This window comes from Coregonus lavaretus, assembly GCF_964263955.1.
Source record: "Coregonus lavaretus genome assembly, chromosome: 25".
Taxonomy (NCBI): domain Eukaryota; kingdom Metazoa; phylum Chordata; class Actinopteri; order Salmoniformes; family Salmonidae; genus Coregonus; species Coregonus lavaretus.
The window spans coordinates 1,155,625-1,168,594 of NC_140012.1; the positions used below are offsets into that span (position 1 = coordinate 1,155,625).

General features: G+C 41.3%; 1 protein-coding gene across 1 annotated transcript in view; it reads right to left on the minus strand.

Moving 5' to 3' along the window:
- The window catches only part of ablim1b (actin binding LIM protein 1b), a gene marked incomplete at both ends in the record, with an annotated part of 155,847 nt that continues 142,877 nt past the window's right edge, over positions 1-12,970 (minus strand). The window contains 4 exons of the mRNA XM_084141432.1: positions 1-240; positions 1,345-1,422; positions 6,626-6,684; positions 7,181-7,268. Of these exons, the coding sequence (XP_083997558.1) occupies positions 1-240; positions 1,345-1,422; positions 6,626-6,684; positions 7,181-7,268 (465 nt within the window). The remainder of the gene's footprint in view (positions 241-1,344; positions 1,423-6,625; positions 6,685-7,180; positions 7,269-12,970) is intronic.

Genomic DNA, 12,970 nt, shown 5'->3' on the forward strand with positions numbered 1-12,970 from the left:
CTACATAGACGTATAAGTGAGCAGAAGAGCCAGCCAATCGGTCAGCGTTGGAGCCCCAAGGGGAGTTACCTCTGCGGAGCTGTGTCTGTCCTGTCTGTCCGCTCTGTGGTCCAGGGTAGAGAAGTTGGAGTGGAGAGTCTGATAGTATATCATGTCTGGATGCTGTATGTCATAAATGGCCTTGACCCTTGGGATGGCTGCTAGGTCTCGGTACTCAATGATCTCATTGTCTACTATTGCCTGGAGCAGGTGTGGGATAGGGATGGATGGGAGGAGAGGAGAGGAAGAGGGAGGAGGAGGGACACAAACACAGACAGAGAGACACAAGGTGAGGAGGAGGTCAGGGCAGGTTGAGGATCAAAGGTCACTTGTGACGACACACCTGAGGAGAAAATGACAACGCACCTCACAAAGGCATAGGACACTGGTCACAACATCAAAGGAATGATTGTCAACCAGGAAATGGAGACGTTACGGTTCTGATTCATCTTGATAATGGAGCTTATACAGTGATGTGGGGTGTACCACACACATGGGTAGTGTAGAGGTAGAGGTAGGGGTTGGGCTGGAGGTACAAAGGGACATTGGTAACTTTGCTTAAGCCCTCAGTCATAGAGGTGACATTAAACTGTCATTTGCACAGAATAACAGAGGTCATAAGCAGTCATAATAGCCCGTGTCTAGTTTAAACAACCAACTTGACAGTCATGATTGTAAAATATGATTTGTTCTCGATGAGTTACCTGAAGTAAGTAAATAAAGTTTGGATAAATAAAGGTTCACAAATAAAGGTTCAATAAATAATTTAATGATGCGTGACAAAGTTGACATATACCATGTCAGCTCCCATTATTGAATTGAGTTGTTGCATTGAATTAAATGGAATGACTACTCACATCATGTGTTATGTCATACCAATGACAATGTAAAGCCTGCTTTATGACTGAGGGTTCAACTAAAGAGCTACCAAGACTTCAAAAGCCATACACTACCTAATAACGATATAATAGTCTTTAGCCAGAACTGTGATGCTGTTGTTTAATGTTTTTATTTTATTTTATTTTTGTACAAAATACATACATGACAATGACAAGACAACCATAAGGAACTCAGGACAGTGTACATGACAATACTCCAACATAACATGACAAACACATAGATGATCCAGCACAATTTGGATAACACATAAATAGGGAACGCCATGGAGTAATATCAATCAATAATAAAGAAAGTAGAAGAAGAACACTGATGTTTCATGAGAGTTTCATTGGAGTCTCCAGTTAGTTGTGTAACCTTGAGTTGCATCTCCAGTTAGTAGTGTGCAGAGTTGCGGTAGGTACTCACATAGATAGTGTGACCAGGGGACCGTGAGATGCTGGAGCCAGGTCTCGAGCAGATACTCTCAGACGAGGACCTGGTAGGCTGTGGGTGAAGGAGAGACTGTGTCAGCCACTAACGACTAACTTTCCCACAATGACACGGTCCCCACAATGACATAGTCGCCACATTTCCACACAGAACCAGCGTCCATTGTGACAATGTACAGTGCCTTTGGAAAGTATTCAGACCCCTTTACTTTTTCCAAGTTTTGTTACGTTACAGCCTTATTCTAAAATGGATTAAATAAAACCATTTCCTCAGCAAACTACACACAACACCCCATAATGACAATGCAAAAACAGGTTTTTAGAAATGTTTGCAAATGTTAAACAAATAAGGTCCCACAGTTGACAGTGCATGTCAGAGCAAAAAATGAGGTTGAAGGAATTGTCCGTAGAGCTCCGAGACAGGAATGGGTCGAGCCACAGATCTGGGGAAGGGTACCAAAACATTTCTGCAGCATTGAAGGTCCTAAAGAACACAGTGGCCTCAATCATTCTTAAATGGAAGAAGTTAGGAACCACCAAGACTCTTCCTAAATTTGGCCGCCCAGCCAAACTGAGCAATCGGGGGAGAAGGGCCTTGGTCAGGGAGGTGACCAAGAACCCCATGGTCACTCTGACAGAGCTCTAGAATTCCTCTGTGGAGATGGGAGAACCTTCCAGAAGGACAACTATCTCCGCAGCACTCCACCAATCAGGCCTTTATGGTAGAGTGGCCAGATGGAAGCCACTCCTCAGTTAAAAGCACATGACAGCCCACTTGGAGTTTGCCAAAAGGCACCTAAAAAACTCAGACCATGAGAAACAAGATTCTCTGGTCTGATGAAACCAAGATTGAACTCTTTGGCCTGAATGCCAAGCGTCACGTCTGGAGGAAACCTGGCACCATCCCTACGGTCAAGCATGGTGGTGGCAGCATTATGCTATGAGGATGTTTTTCAGCGGCAGGGAATGGGAGACTAGTCAGAATCTAGGCAAAGATGAACGGAGCAACAGAGTACTCAGGTCCACCTTCCAACAGGACAACGACCCTAAGCACATAGCCAAGACAATGCAGGAGTGGCTTCGGGGACAAGTCTCTGAATGTCCTTGAGTGGCCCAGCCAGAGCCCGATCGAACATCTCTGGAGAGCATGAGAGGATCTGCAGAGAAGAATGGAAGGAACTCCCCAAATACAGGTGTGCTAAGCTTGTAGCGTCATACCCAAGAAAACTGAAGGCTGTAATCGCTGCCAAAGGTGCTTCAACAAAGTACTGAGTAAAGGGTCTGAATACTTACGTAAATGTGATATTTCAGTTTTTATTTTAATAAATTAGCAAAAAAATCTAAAAAACAGCTTTTGCTTTGCCATTAAGGGGTATTGTGTGTAGATTGATGAGGGAAAAAAACAATGTAAAACATTTTAGAATAAGGCTGTAACCTAACAAAATGTGTAAAAAGTCAAGGGGTCTGAATACTTTCTGAAGGCACTGAACAAAAATAGTAACAGTTCATATAAGGAAATCAATCAATTGGAAAAAATTATTAAGGCTCTAATCTATGGATTTCACATGACTGGGAAGGGGCGCAACCATGGGTTGGCCTGGGAGGTCATAGGCCCACCCACTATAGAGCCAGGCCCACCCACTGGGGAGCAAGTCCCAGCCAATCACAATTAGTTTTTATCCACATAAGGGCTTTATTACAGCCAGAAATACGCCTCATTTTCATCAGCTGTCCGGGTAGCTGGTCTCAGGCGATCCCGCAGGTGAAGAAGCCGGATGTGTAGGTCCTGGGCTGGCGTGGGTGTGAGGTCGGTTGGACGTACTGACAAATTCTCTAAAATGGTAGAGTAATTAACATAAAAATATCTGGCAACAGCTCTGGTGGACATTCCTGCAGTCAGCGTGCCAAATGCACGCTCCCTCAAAACTTGAGACATCTGTGCCATTGTGTTGTGTGACAAAACTGCACATTTTAGAGAGGCCTTTTATTGTCCCCAGCACAAAGTACACCTGTGTAATGATCATGCTGTTTAATCAGCTTCTTGATATGCCACACCTGTCAGGTGGATGGATTATCTTGGCAAAGTAGAAATGCTCACTAACAGGTATGTAATTTGTGCACCAAATTTGAGAGAAATACTTTTTTGTGCGTATGGAAAATTTCTGGGATCTTTTATTTCAGCTCATGAAACATGGGACCAACACTTTACATGTTGCGCTTATATTTTTGTTCAGTGTAAATGAGTGCCCAACACACAAACAAACAGCAGACTTTCCCTTTCCCCAAATGCCTTCTTTCTCTTTAAGAAGGAAATATATATTCTTAAAAGTATCTGTTAACAGCTTGTAAATGCCTTTAAAATTAGGTCCTATTTCAGGTGCAACCGGACCTTTCAGATATGGCCCTTTGTTTTTACTTTGAATAGCTTGATTAGTTAGTCTAGCCTGATTACCACTCTCTTTAGCTAACATTCCACTCCTTGCCACTCTTGTAATTGCTTGTCAGACTGGTATTTTGGCAATCACAACGTTCAATATGCAGCCGGATTTACGGCACAGTTGCTGATTGGTAGTTGGAACAACATTAATATTTTCCATGACAACATTATGGAACATGTGGTGCGTGCAAATTTGGTGCAATATAGAATTGGTGCAATACCGTTACAACCTGCTGCGGTAATTTCCTTCTGAGAACGCAGTGTCAATGCAAGATCATCACGTTTAAGAAGATAGCATTAAGATGTCCAACACACGGCCATATACAGAAGAGACTCAACCACCACACTTCTGCAGGAACTGTTCTCACCCCTAAGGGCAGAAACAGCGAGTCAGTCCCTCAGGTTTCTAGTGTTGTGAATTAACCATTACCTGCCAGTGTAGGCTTTTACCTTGGGTACTCAAGCAAATGCAAATTACACTGCAAATCCTCTACTTGCTTTTTGTGTAAAGCAGTGCTGTGCAGAGCAGACTACTGCACTTTTACTGTAGGAGCTAAAAGACTGCAAAACTCTGGCCTGCTTAGACTTACACGGCTCAGCTGTGTTTGGTGGGAAAAAATAACAAGACGGGATGGCCTTGATCTGGGCCGCTGCGGTGTCTTAGGATGAGGACCCTAAAAGGGAGGACAATCCGTAACTAGTGCTGAGCGATTAGTGCGTTTTGAGGTTGGTTCGGTTTGGTTTCGGTTCGATAATTAAAAAATAATCACACATTTTGATTTTGATTATTTTTTTTACACATTAAATGCACTATGCATTATGTGGGTTGAATGCTGTAACGACACAGAACAAAACAATTAATACAAGTTTCATGACGGTAGTGACTCCCCATGACTGCTTATCACTTATTAACCATCAGTTATTAACATTACTTTACTTTAATAAAATATTTCAGTTGTGTATATTACGTTTGTTTTATTTAACTTTATTATTTTATTCCAAGTCATCATCTCATCTCTATAGAGCTGCTGCCTATGCTGTCTGACAAAATCACTATTTTAGTAGTTCTTCAAAGTAAACAAGGGATACTTTTATGACTGCTAAATACAAATACCTAACGAAGCAACTGCTCTCTCTCTATGTAGCTATCCCCTCTTGATCGCTCATTTTAAACCACTAGATGCTGTTTTCCATTGTGCCCTTAGGTTTATTACTGGTGATGGTCATAGAACTCACCATTGTGTTTTGTATCAAAAAGTGGGTTGGGCCTCCTTGTACGTAAGGAGAGAGCAGCATTTTTTAGTGTTTATCTAAAAAGCACTCATGCAGAAACCTATGTACCTATCATCAATAATTCAATTTAGACTTACAAATGACCAAACCCGGTCTCAGGCTTGGACAACACTGGAGGCCCCTTCGGTCTCCACAGAGTTGGGTAAAGCTGCGTTTAGTTTTTTTTGTGCCCTTTATGTGGAACAATTTACAGAGCTCTCTGAAATGAGATGTTCTGGTCCCCCTTGGTCAGTTCAGAGTACTGATTGGAGACCTCTATGTTGATAAATGTGTCTGTTTTTTTAATATGTTTTATGATATTGTATATTGTATGTGTTTGATGTATTTATACAGGGCTCATCTGTAAAAGAGGCCCTACTCTCAGAATGACCTGTTAAAATAAAGGTTAAATAAATAAAAAGGATTCTGTCTCTTATGTAGCAGGCGTAAAAGACCATACAAGTACCCACACAATGGATTATGATCATTGTAGTTAATTATCACGTTTTCTGCGCTAAACTATATAGAACATTGGCTTGTTGGAAACTACAACTCCCTACTACATCGCACAGTTCAGGCATGAACTGAACTAAATGGAATTCAAATAATTGAACCAATGTCGGTCAATTAGTTGTTTAAAAACCAAAAAATAACCGGCATTTCGGTTAATCGCTCAGCACTATCCGTAACACACTCTTAATTTTTATTTTGGGAAACTTCTTACCCCCTTTTTCTCCCCAATTTCGTGATTGTCTCATCGCTGCAACTCCCCAACGGGCTCAGGAGAGGCGAAGGTCGAGTCATGCGTCCTCCGAAACATGTCCCGCCAAACCGCCCTTCTTAACACGGAAGCCAACCACACCAATGTGTCGGAGGAAACACTGTTCAACTGACGACCGAGGTCCGCCTGCAGGCACCCGGCCCGCCACAAGGAGTCGCTAGAGCGCGATGAGCCAAGTAAAGCCCCCCCGACAAAACCCTTCTCCTAATCCGGACGAAGCTGGGCCAATTGTGTGCCGCCCTATGGGACTCCCGGTCACGGCCTGTCACTCCAAGCTGCAGTGACGCCGCAACACTGCGATGCAGTGCCTTAGACCACTTGGGAGGCACACCGTAACACACTCTATTTCACACCCATGATGTTCTATACGTATGTCATGGCCATAGCAAACTCTCTGTCAACACCCATAATGTTCTCTGTCACATAACCATAGCAAACTCTCTGCCACACCCATAATATGCTCTATGTCATACCCATAACACTCTCCATTTCGTTCTCCCTGATTACAGTTGAAGTCACCCAAATGAACAGAGAGCTCAATTGTAATTACCATAACATACTTTCAAGATCACGTTTACCAGCATATTTGCTTATAAATGATTTGTGAAACATGAAGGCCTTTTAATTAAAGGGTTTATGAACTTTTGTCGAACGTTTACTTCACTATCATGAAACAAACGGTGGTCTTGATTCCAAACAGTCTCGACATGGTAAGTGAACAAGAGAATTCAAGTTGGCAGTGTGTGTGACGGAGTTGATCAATCTCACCCTGTATTTCTCTTCATCTCTGCTATTGTTCTTACAGTCTGGATGCCATACTGTAGATCCTGTGGAGAGAGAAGAAGATCTCAGAGGGCAGAAGAGCCTGACTGTGTAGCAGACCTGGGTTCAAATACTATTTGCTTTCGATTAAATACTTTTGCTGTGCTTGATTGAGCTTGCCTGGCGCAATTACACCAAGTGAATAGTTACAAAAGTGCAAACTCTGCCAATCAGGCACTCCAGGCAGGCTCAATCAAGAGCTCAAAGTATTAGAAAGAAAATAAATACTAGTTGAACCCAGGTCTGGATGCATAGCTACATCTGAAGGCATGACATCTGTAAATCTTGACTTCCTTGAATTTTCATCCTTGATTTCCTCCTTCTCCATTCATGCCTTTACACAGAAAAATAACACTCCACATATCCACACAGTGCATGCGACAAAATCCTAAATCACGTTGACTCAGTGCATGACTAAGTGAAAATTTGACTGAAGTGAGAACATACACAAATGTTTACAGTACTTAAATTCCACTAGATGTGTTTGCCCTGGAAACCCACCTTGAAGGTACATTTCCTCTCCTTCCTTGAACATCTGGTTGCATCTGCTGCATCTTGCACAACTGGGATGGTAGTGCTTGTCCCCTGCCTGGAGAAGGGGGTCAAACGTCACACAGTAGCATGCACTGTAAACCGCAATGTGCTGTCAATACTCAAAACTTTTGAGGAAACCCGTTGCACTTAATATATCTGAGTATAGTTACTTAAAGGGATATTGTAGTCATTACACAAACCGATAAAGTCATTGTGACCCTGTAAGGGGTCCAGATTTGAGTTGTAGTAGTTTGAAAATGTTGAGTAATGCCCCCACTAAGCCACACCTCCAATGTAATTTCCATGTGTGCCTTGCCTTTTCGAGTGAATTGTAGAGTTACCAACCCGTGACTGTATTTATTAGTGACAGAGCCATGGTTGTTGAATTCGTTCTTTTTTCAGTCCAGTGGCTTTTACCAAGTGAGTTCCTAGGCGATGTTATCATTATAATTAAACTCTTCATGACAATACATAGCTCAAATACTTTATTTTGAGGCCTAGCTTTAACCTAATACAATGGTTTACAGGCCGCATCAGGCTTGCAAGTAGGGTTGCAAAATTCCCACCACCCCCAAAAAAATCATGATTCAAGGATTTCCAGAAAACCTGGGAAATGTACCAGAATTTTGCAACCCTACCTGCAAGTCAGATTTTTCTGGCTAGCAAAGTGATGTGTAATTTCTATTGGAATCTAGCCAGGGTTAGGATAGCCAGCAGCTGAACATGTTATTCACCCTTAACATACATTAATAATAACTGCCAGGGTTAGAAACAGTGTGAGGAGACTACCTAAGCCATTTACACTGGAACAACCATTTCAGTAACAGGTACAACAAATCTAACTAAATGATTGGATTAGTTTAGAATTTTTTATTTATCTTCGTGTAGCATAAGATCAATCAATCAATCACTCAATGTACATGCGAAAACACAGAAATTAAAACAATTCCTATAAAATCTGCCTACAGTCAAAAGCTCAAATCACCCTCTAGTGGCCTCATGGGTGGAATGTTATTAATATTTTTCATAATTTCTTAATTAATAAACATTAACCACTGAAAATCCGGTTTTGTTATATTTCATTCTTCTGTGATGTATATAAAGTGTAATATTGGGATACAACCTCAAAATAAAATGCATTTGAACTCTATATCTGCCATGGTACAGGTGTTTTCTTGTTTTAAAGACCATAACCGTGTGTGAGATGTATACTTTTGTTTCAAATTAAATTCGCTTAAGACTACCAAGAAACACTCTCTGTGACCCTGATTTAGCCCACTGCAGTAAAATGTTAAAGAGCGAGTGCCCCGAAAAAGCAACTAATCCCTTTGAAAACGGCCTATGTGGCATCGATATGAGTCAGAAACATTCATTATAGTGTCAGAATTGACTACAAAGTGTAAATAGGATAATTTCGGTCATAAAATCAGTCTCCTCTAAAATGGAGTTTGAAACCTCAACAATGAGTAAATTAAGGTTGTGTTTGGATTACAATTATGTGAACAAATCATGCCCCCTTCTGCCAAACAGTGGTGGTGAGTATAATGAGAGATACTGGAATATAATGACCTCTCTGGTATAACTTTGCTGATAACGTTTTTGCTGGTTATGTAGGTAGCTATCTTTTGATAAAGCGAGGCAGGCTAGCTAACGTTAGCTAGCGAGGCAGGCTAACTAATGTTTTAGCTAATGTTAGCATAGCTATCTAGATGGCTAGATAACTAGCTACCTCATTACAACTTAGTTAAGTCATAGCTCATACAAGTGTATTGTGTATTGTCTAGATATTGATGGTTATGTAACGTTATCATTTGATAATGCTAGCTAAGCAGGCTAGCTAGCTACAGGCTAGATAACGTTAGCTAGCTAATGTTAGCCTACAAATCTGATTTTCAAGTTAGTTCGTAAATCATACAATTGTATTCTGTATTGTCTAGGGCAATGGTGGTAGCTACAGTGCCTTCCGAAGGTATTCACACCCCTTGACTTTTTCCAGATTTTGTTGTGTTACAATCTGAATTTTAAATGGATTAAATTTAAGGAAAAATATCACTGGCCTACACACAATACCACATTTATAAATTGTTTACAAATTAATTAAAAATGAAAAGCTGACATGTCTTGAGTCAATAAGTATTCAACCCCTTTTTTATGGCAAGCCTAAATAAGTTCAGGAGTAAAAATGTGCTTAACAAGTCACATAAAAAATTGCATGGACTCACTCTGTGTGCAATAATAGTGTTTAACATGATCTCTGTACCCCACACATATAATTATCTGTAAGGTCCCTCAGTTGAGCAGTGAATTTTAAACACAGATTCAACCACAAAGACCAGGGAGGTTTAACAATGCCTCGAAAAGTAGGGCACCTATTTTTAGAAAAAACAGACATTGAATATCCCTTTGAGTATGGTGAAATTATTAATTAAACTTTGGTGTTTCAATACACCCAGTCACTACAAAGATACAGGAGTCCTTCCTAACTCAGTTGCTGTAGAGGAAGGAAACTGTTCAGGGATTTCACCATGAGGCCAATGGTGACTTTAAAGCAGTTAATGAGTTTAATGAATGTGATAGGAGAAAACTGAGGATGGATCAACAACATTGTAGTTACTCCACAATACTAACCTAATTGACAGAGTGAAAAGAAGGAAGCCTGTACAGAATACAAATATTTCAAAACATGCATCCTCTTTGCAACAACGCACTAAAGTAATACTGCAAAAAATGTGGGAAAGCAATTAACTTTTTGTCCTGAATACATAACACTTTGTAATACAACACTCTCCATATTTTCAAGCATAGTGGTGGCTGCATCATGTTATGGGTATTTATTTAGTAACTTCTATTTAACCAGGGAAAAACACATTGAGACCTAGGTCTCATTTGCAAATGTGCCCTGGGAACAATACAGAAAAGAAAAGTATACACAATTTAAAACAGAAAATTAAATAAATTGCAAATATTATATACACAATAAACAATCAAACACAACAAACACATTTATCAATATAAAAATCCCTAGCCTTTCTCCTAAACTGACCCAGAGACAACAACACATCCAAATGAAACGTTACTTGGAGATTGTTACACATGATAGGGGCCTGGTAGGAAAAGGCAGATTTACCCAACTCTGTGGATACATGTGGAGTCTCCAGCATTAACCCACCCTGTGATCTAGTGTTGTAATCCGAGTTTATATATTTCAACAATGAAGTTAAGTAAATTGGTAGTTTATTGAGTAAGGCTTTATAAACAAAAACAGAATAATGAAGTGACCTACTTGTTTTTAGCGAGGTCCAACCAACTTTATGATAAAGGATTAAGTGGTGAGTGTCAAAACTGTCAGATGTTATAAAACGAAGTGCGCTATGATAAATTGTGTCCAAGGGCTTCAAAACACTGGTAGCTGCATTCATGTATATAATATCGCCATAATCTATAACAGGAATGAATGTAGACTGAATTATAATCTACTATTTAGTGAAAGGCAAGCCCTATTCCTATAGAAGAAGCCCAATTTAATTCTTATTTTCTTGACTAACTCGTCAGCATGCTTCTTAAAAGATAGCTTTTCGTCAATCCAGGTGCCCAGATATTTATAGGCGGGGACACGATCAATGGGGGCACCAGCTAACGTACTTATGCACAAATCATCAGTTACATTATTACATGATTTGGAAAATAACACGTACTTGGTTTTACCAGCATTTAGTACCAACTTCAGGTCAACCAAGGCTTTCTGCAAGTTAGTAAAAGCAGATTGAAGAGTCAACAGAGCCTGAGCTGCTGTAAGGGCAGTAGCGTATACAACAGTGTCATCTGTGTACAGATGAAAGTTACAGTTTTGTACAGATAAACCAATGCTGTTAATATACATAGTGAAAAGAACTGGACCCAGAATCGAACCCTGTGGGACACCTTTTGTTATGTCTAGAAATCCTGATTTAACGCCATCAGTAAGTACACACTGTGTTCTGTCTTTTAAATAATTCTCAAACCAAATAAAATAAAATAGAAATCACATGCGCTGAATACAACAGGTGTAGACCTTACAGTGAAATGCTTACTTACAAGCCCTTAACCAACAATGCAGTTTTTAGAAAAATAAGTGTTAGAAAGTATTTACTAAAATAAACTGAATTAAAACTTAAAAAATAATAAAATAGAAAAATAACAAATAATTAAAGAGTAACAATATAATATCAATAACGAGGCTATATACAAGAGGTACCGGGACAGAGTCAATGTGCGGGGGCACAGGTTAGTCAAGGTAATTGAGGTAATATGTACATGAAGGTAGAGGTAAAGTGACTATGCATAGATAATAAACAGAGAGTAGCAAAAGCATAAAAATGGGGGCGGGTCAATGCAAATAGTCTGGGTAGACATTTGATTAGCTGTTCAGGAGTCTTATGGCTTGGGGGTAGAAGCTGTTAAGAAGCCTTTTGGACCTAGACTTGGCGCTCCGGTACTGCTTGCGGTGCGGTAGCAGAGAGAACAGTCTATGACAAGGGTGACAGAAGTCCTTGGCAATTATTAGGGCCTTCTTCTGACACCGCCTGGTATAGAGGTCCTGGATGGCAGGAAGCTTGGCCCCAGTGATGTACTGGGCCGTACGCACTATACTCTGTAGTGCCCTGCAGTCAGAGGCCGAGCAGTTGCCATACCAGGCGGTGATGCAACCAGTCAGAATGCTCCCGATGGTGCAGCTGTAGAACTGTTTGAGGATCTGAGGACCCATGCCAAGTCTTTTCAGTCCCCTGAGGGGGAAAAGGCGTTGTCGTGCCCTCTTCATGACTTACTTGGTGTGTTTGCACCATGATAGTTTGCTGGTGATGTGGACGCCAAGGAACTTGAAGCTCTCAACTTGCTCCACTACAGCCCCGTCGATAAGAATGGGGGCGTGCTTGGCCCTTTTTTTCCTGTAGTCCATGATCATCTCCTTTGTCTTGCTCACGTTGAGGGAGAGATTGTTATCCTGGCACCACACTGCCAGTTATCTGACCTCCTCCCTATAGGCTGTCTCATTGTTGTCGGTGATCAGGCCTATCACTGTTGTGTTGTCGGCAAACCTAATGATGGTGTTGTAGTCGTGCTTGGCCATGCAGTTATGGGTGAATAAGGAGTACAGGAGGGGACTGAGCACGCACCCCTGAGGGGCCCCTGTGTTGAGGATCAGCGTGGCAGATGTGTTGTTACCTACCCTTACCACCTTGGGTCGGCCCGTCAGGAAGTCCAGGATCCAGTTGCAGAGGGAGGTGTTTAGTCCTAGGGTCCTTAGCTTAGTGATGAGCTTTGAGGGCACTATGGTGTTGAACGCTGAGCTGTAGTCAATGAATAGCATTCTGACGTAGGTGTTCCTTTTGTCCAGGTGGGAAATGGTAGAGTGGAATGCAATAGAGATTGCGTCATCTGTGGATCTGTTGGAGCGGTATGCAAATTGGAATGGGTCTAGGGTTTCTGCGATAATGGTGTTGATGTGAGCGCATGCTCTTAGTAAACGTCCTGGTAATCCTTCTGGCCCTGCGGCCTTGTGAATGTTGACCTGTTTAAAGGTCTTATTCACATCGGCTATGGAGAGCATGATCAAACAGTCGTCCGGAAAAGCTGGCACTCTCATGCATGCTTCAGTGTTGCTTGCCTCGAAGAGCGCATAGAAGTAATTTAGCTCGTCTGGTAGGCACGTGTCACTGGGCAGCTCGCGGCTGTGCTTCCCTTTGTAGTCCGTAATAGTTTGCAAGATGCGACATCCGT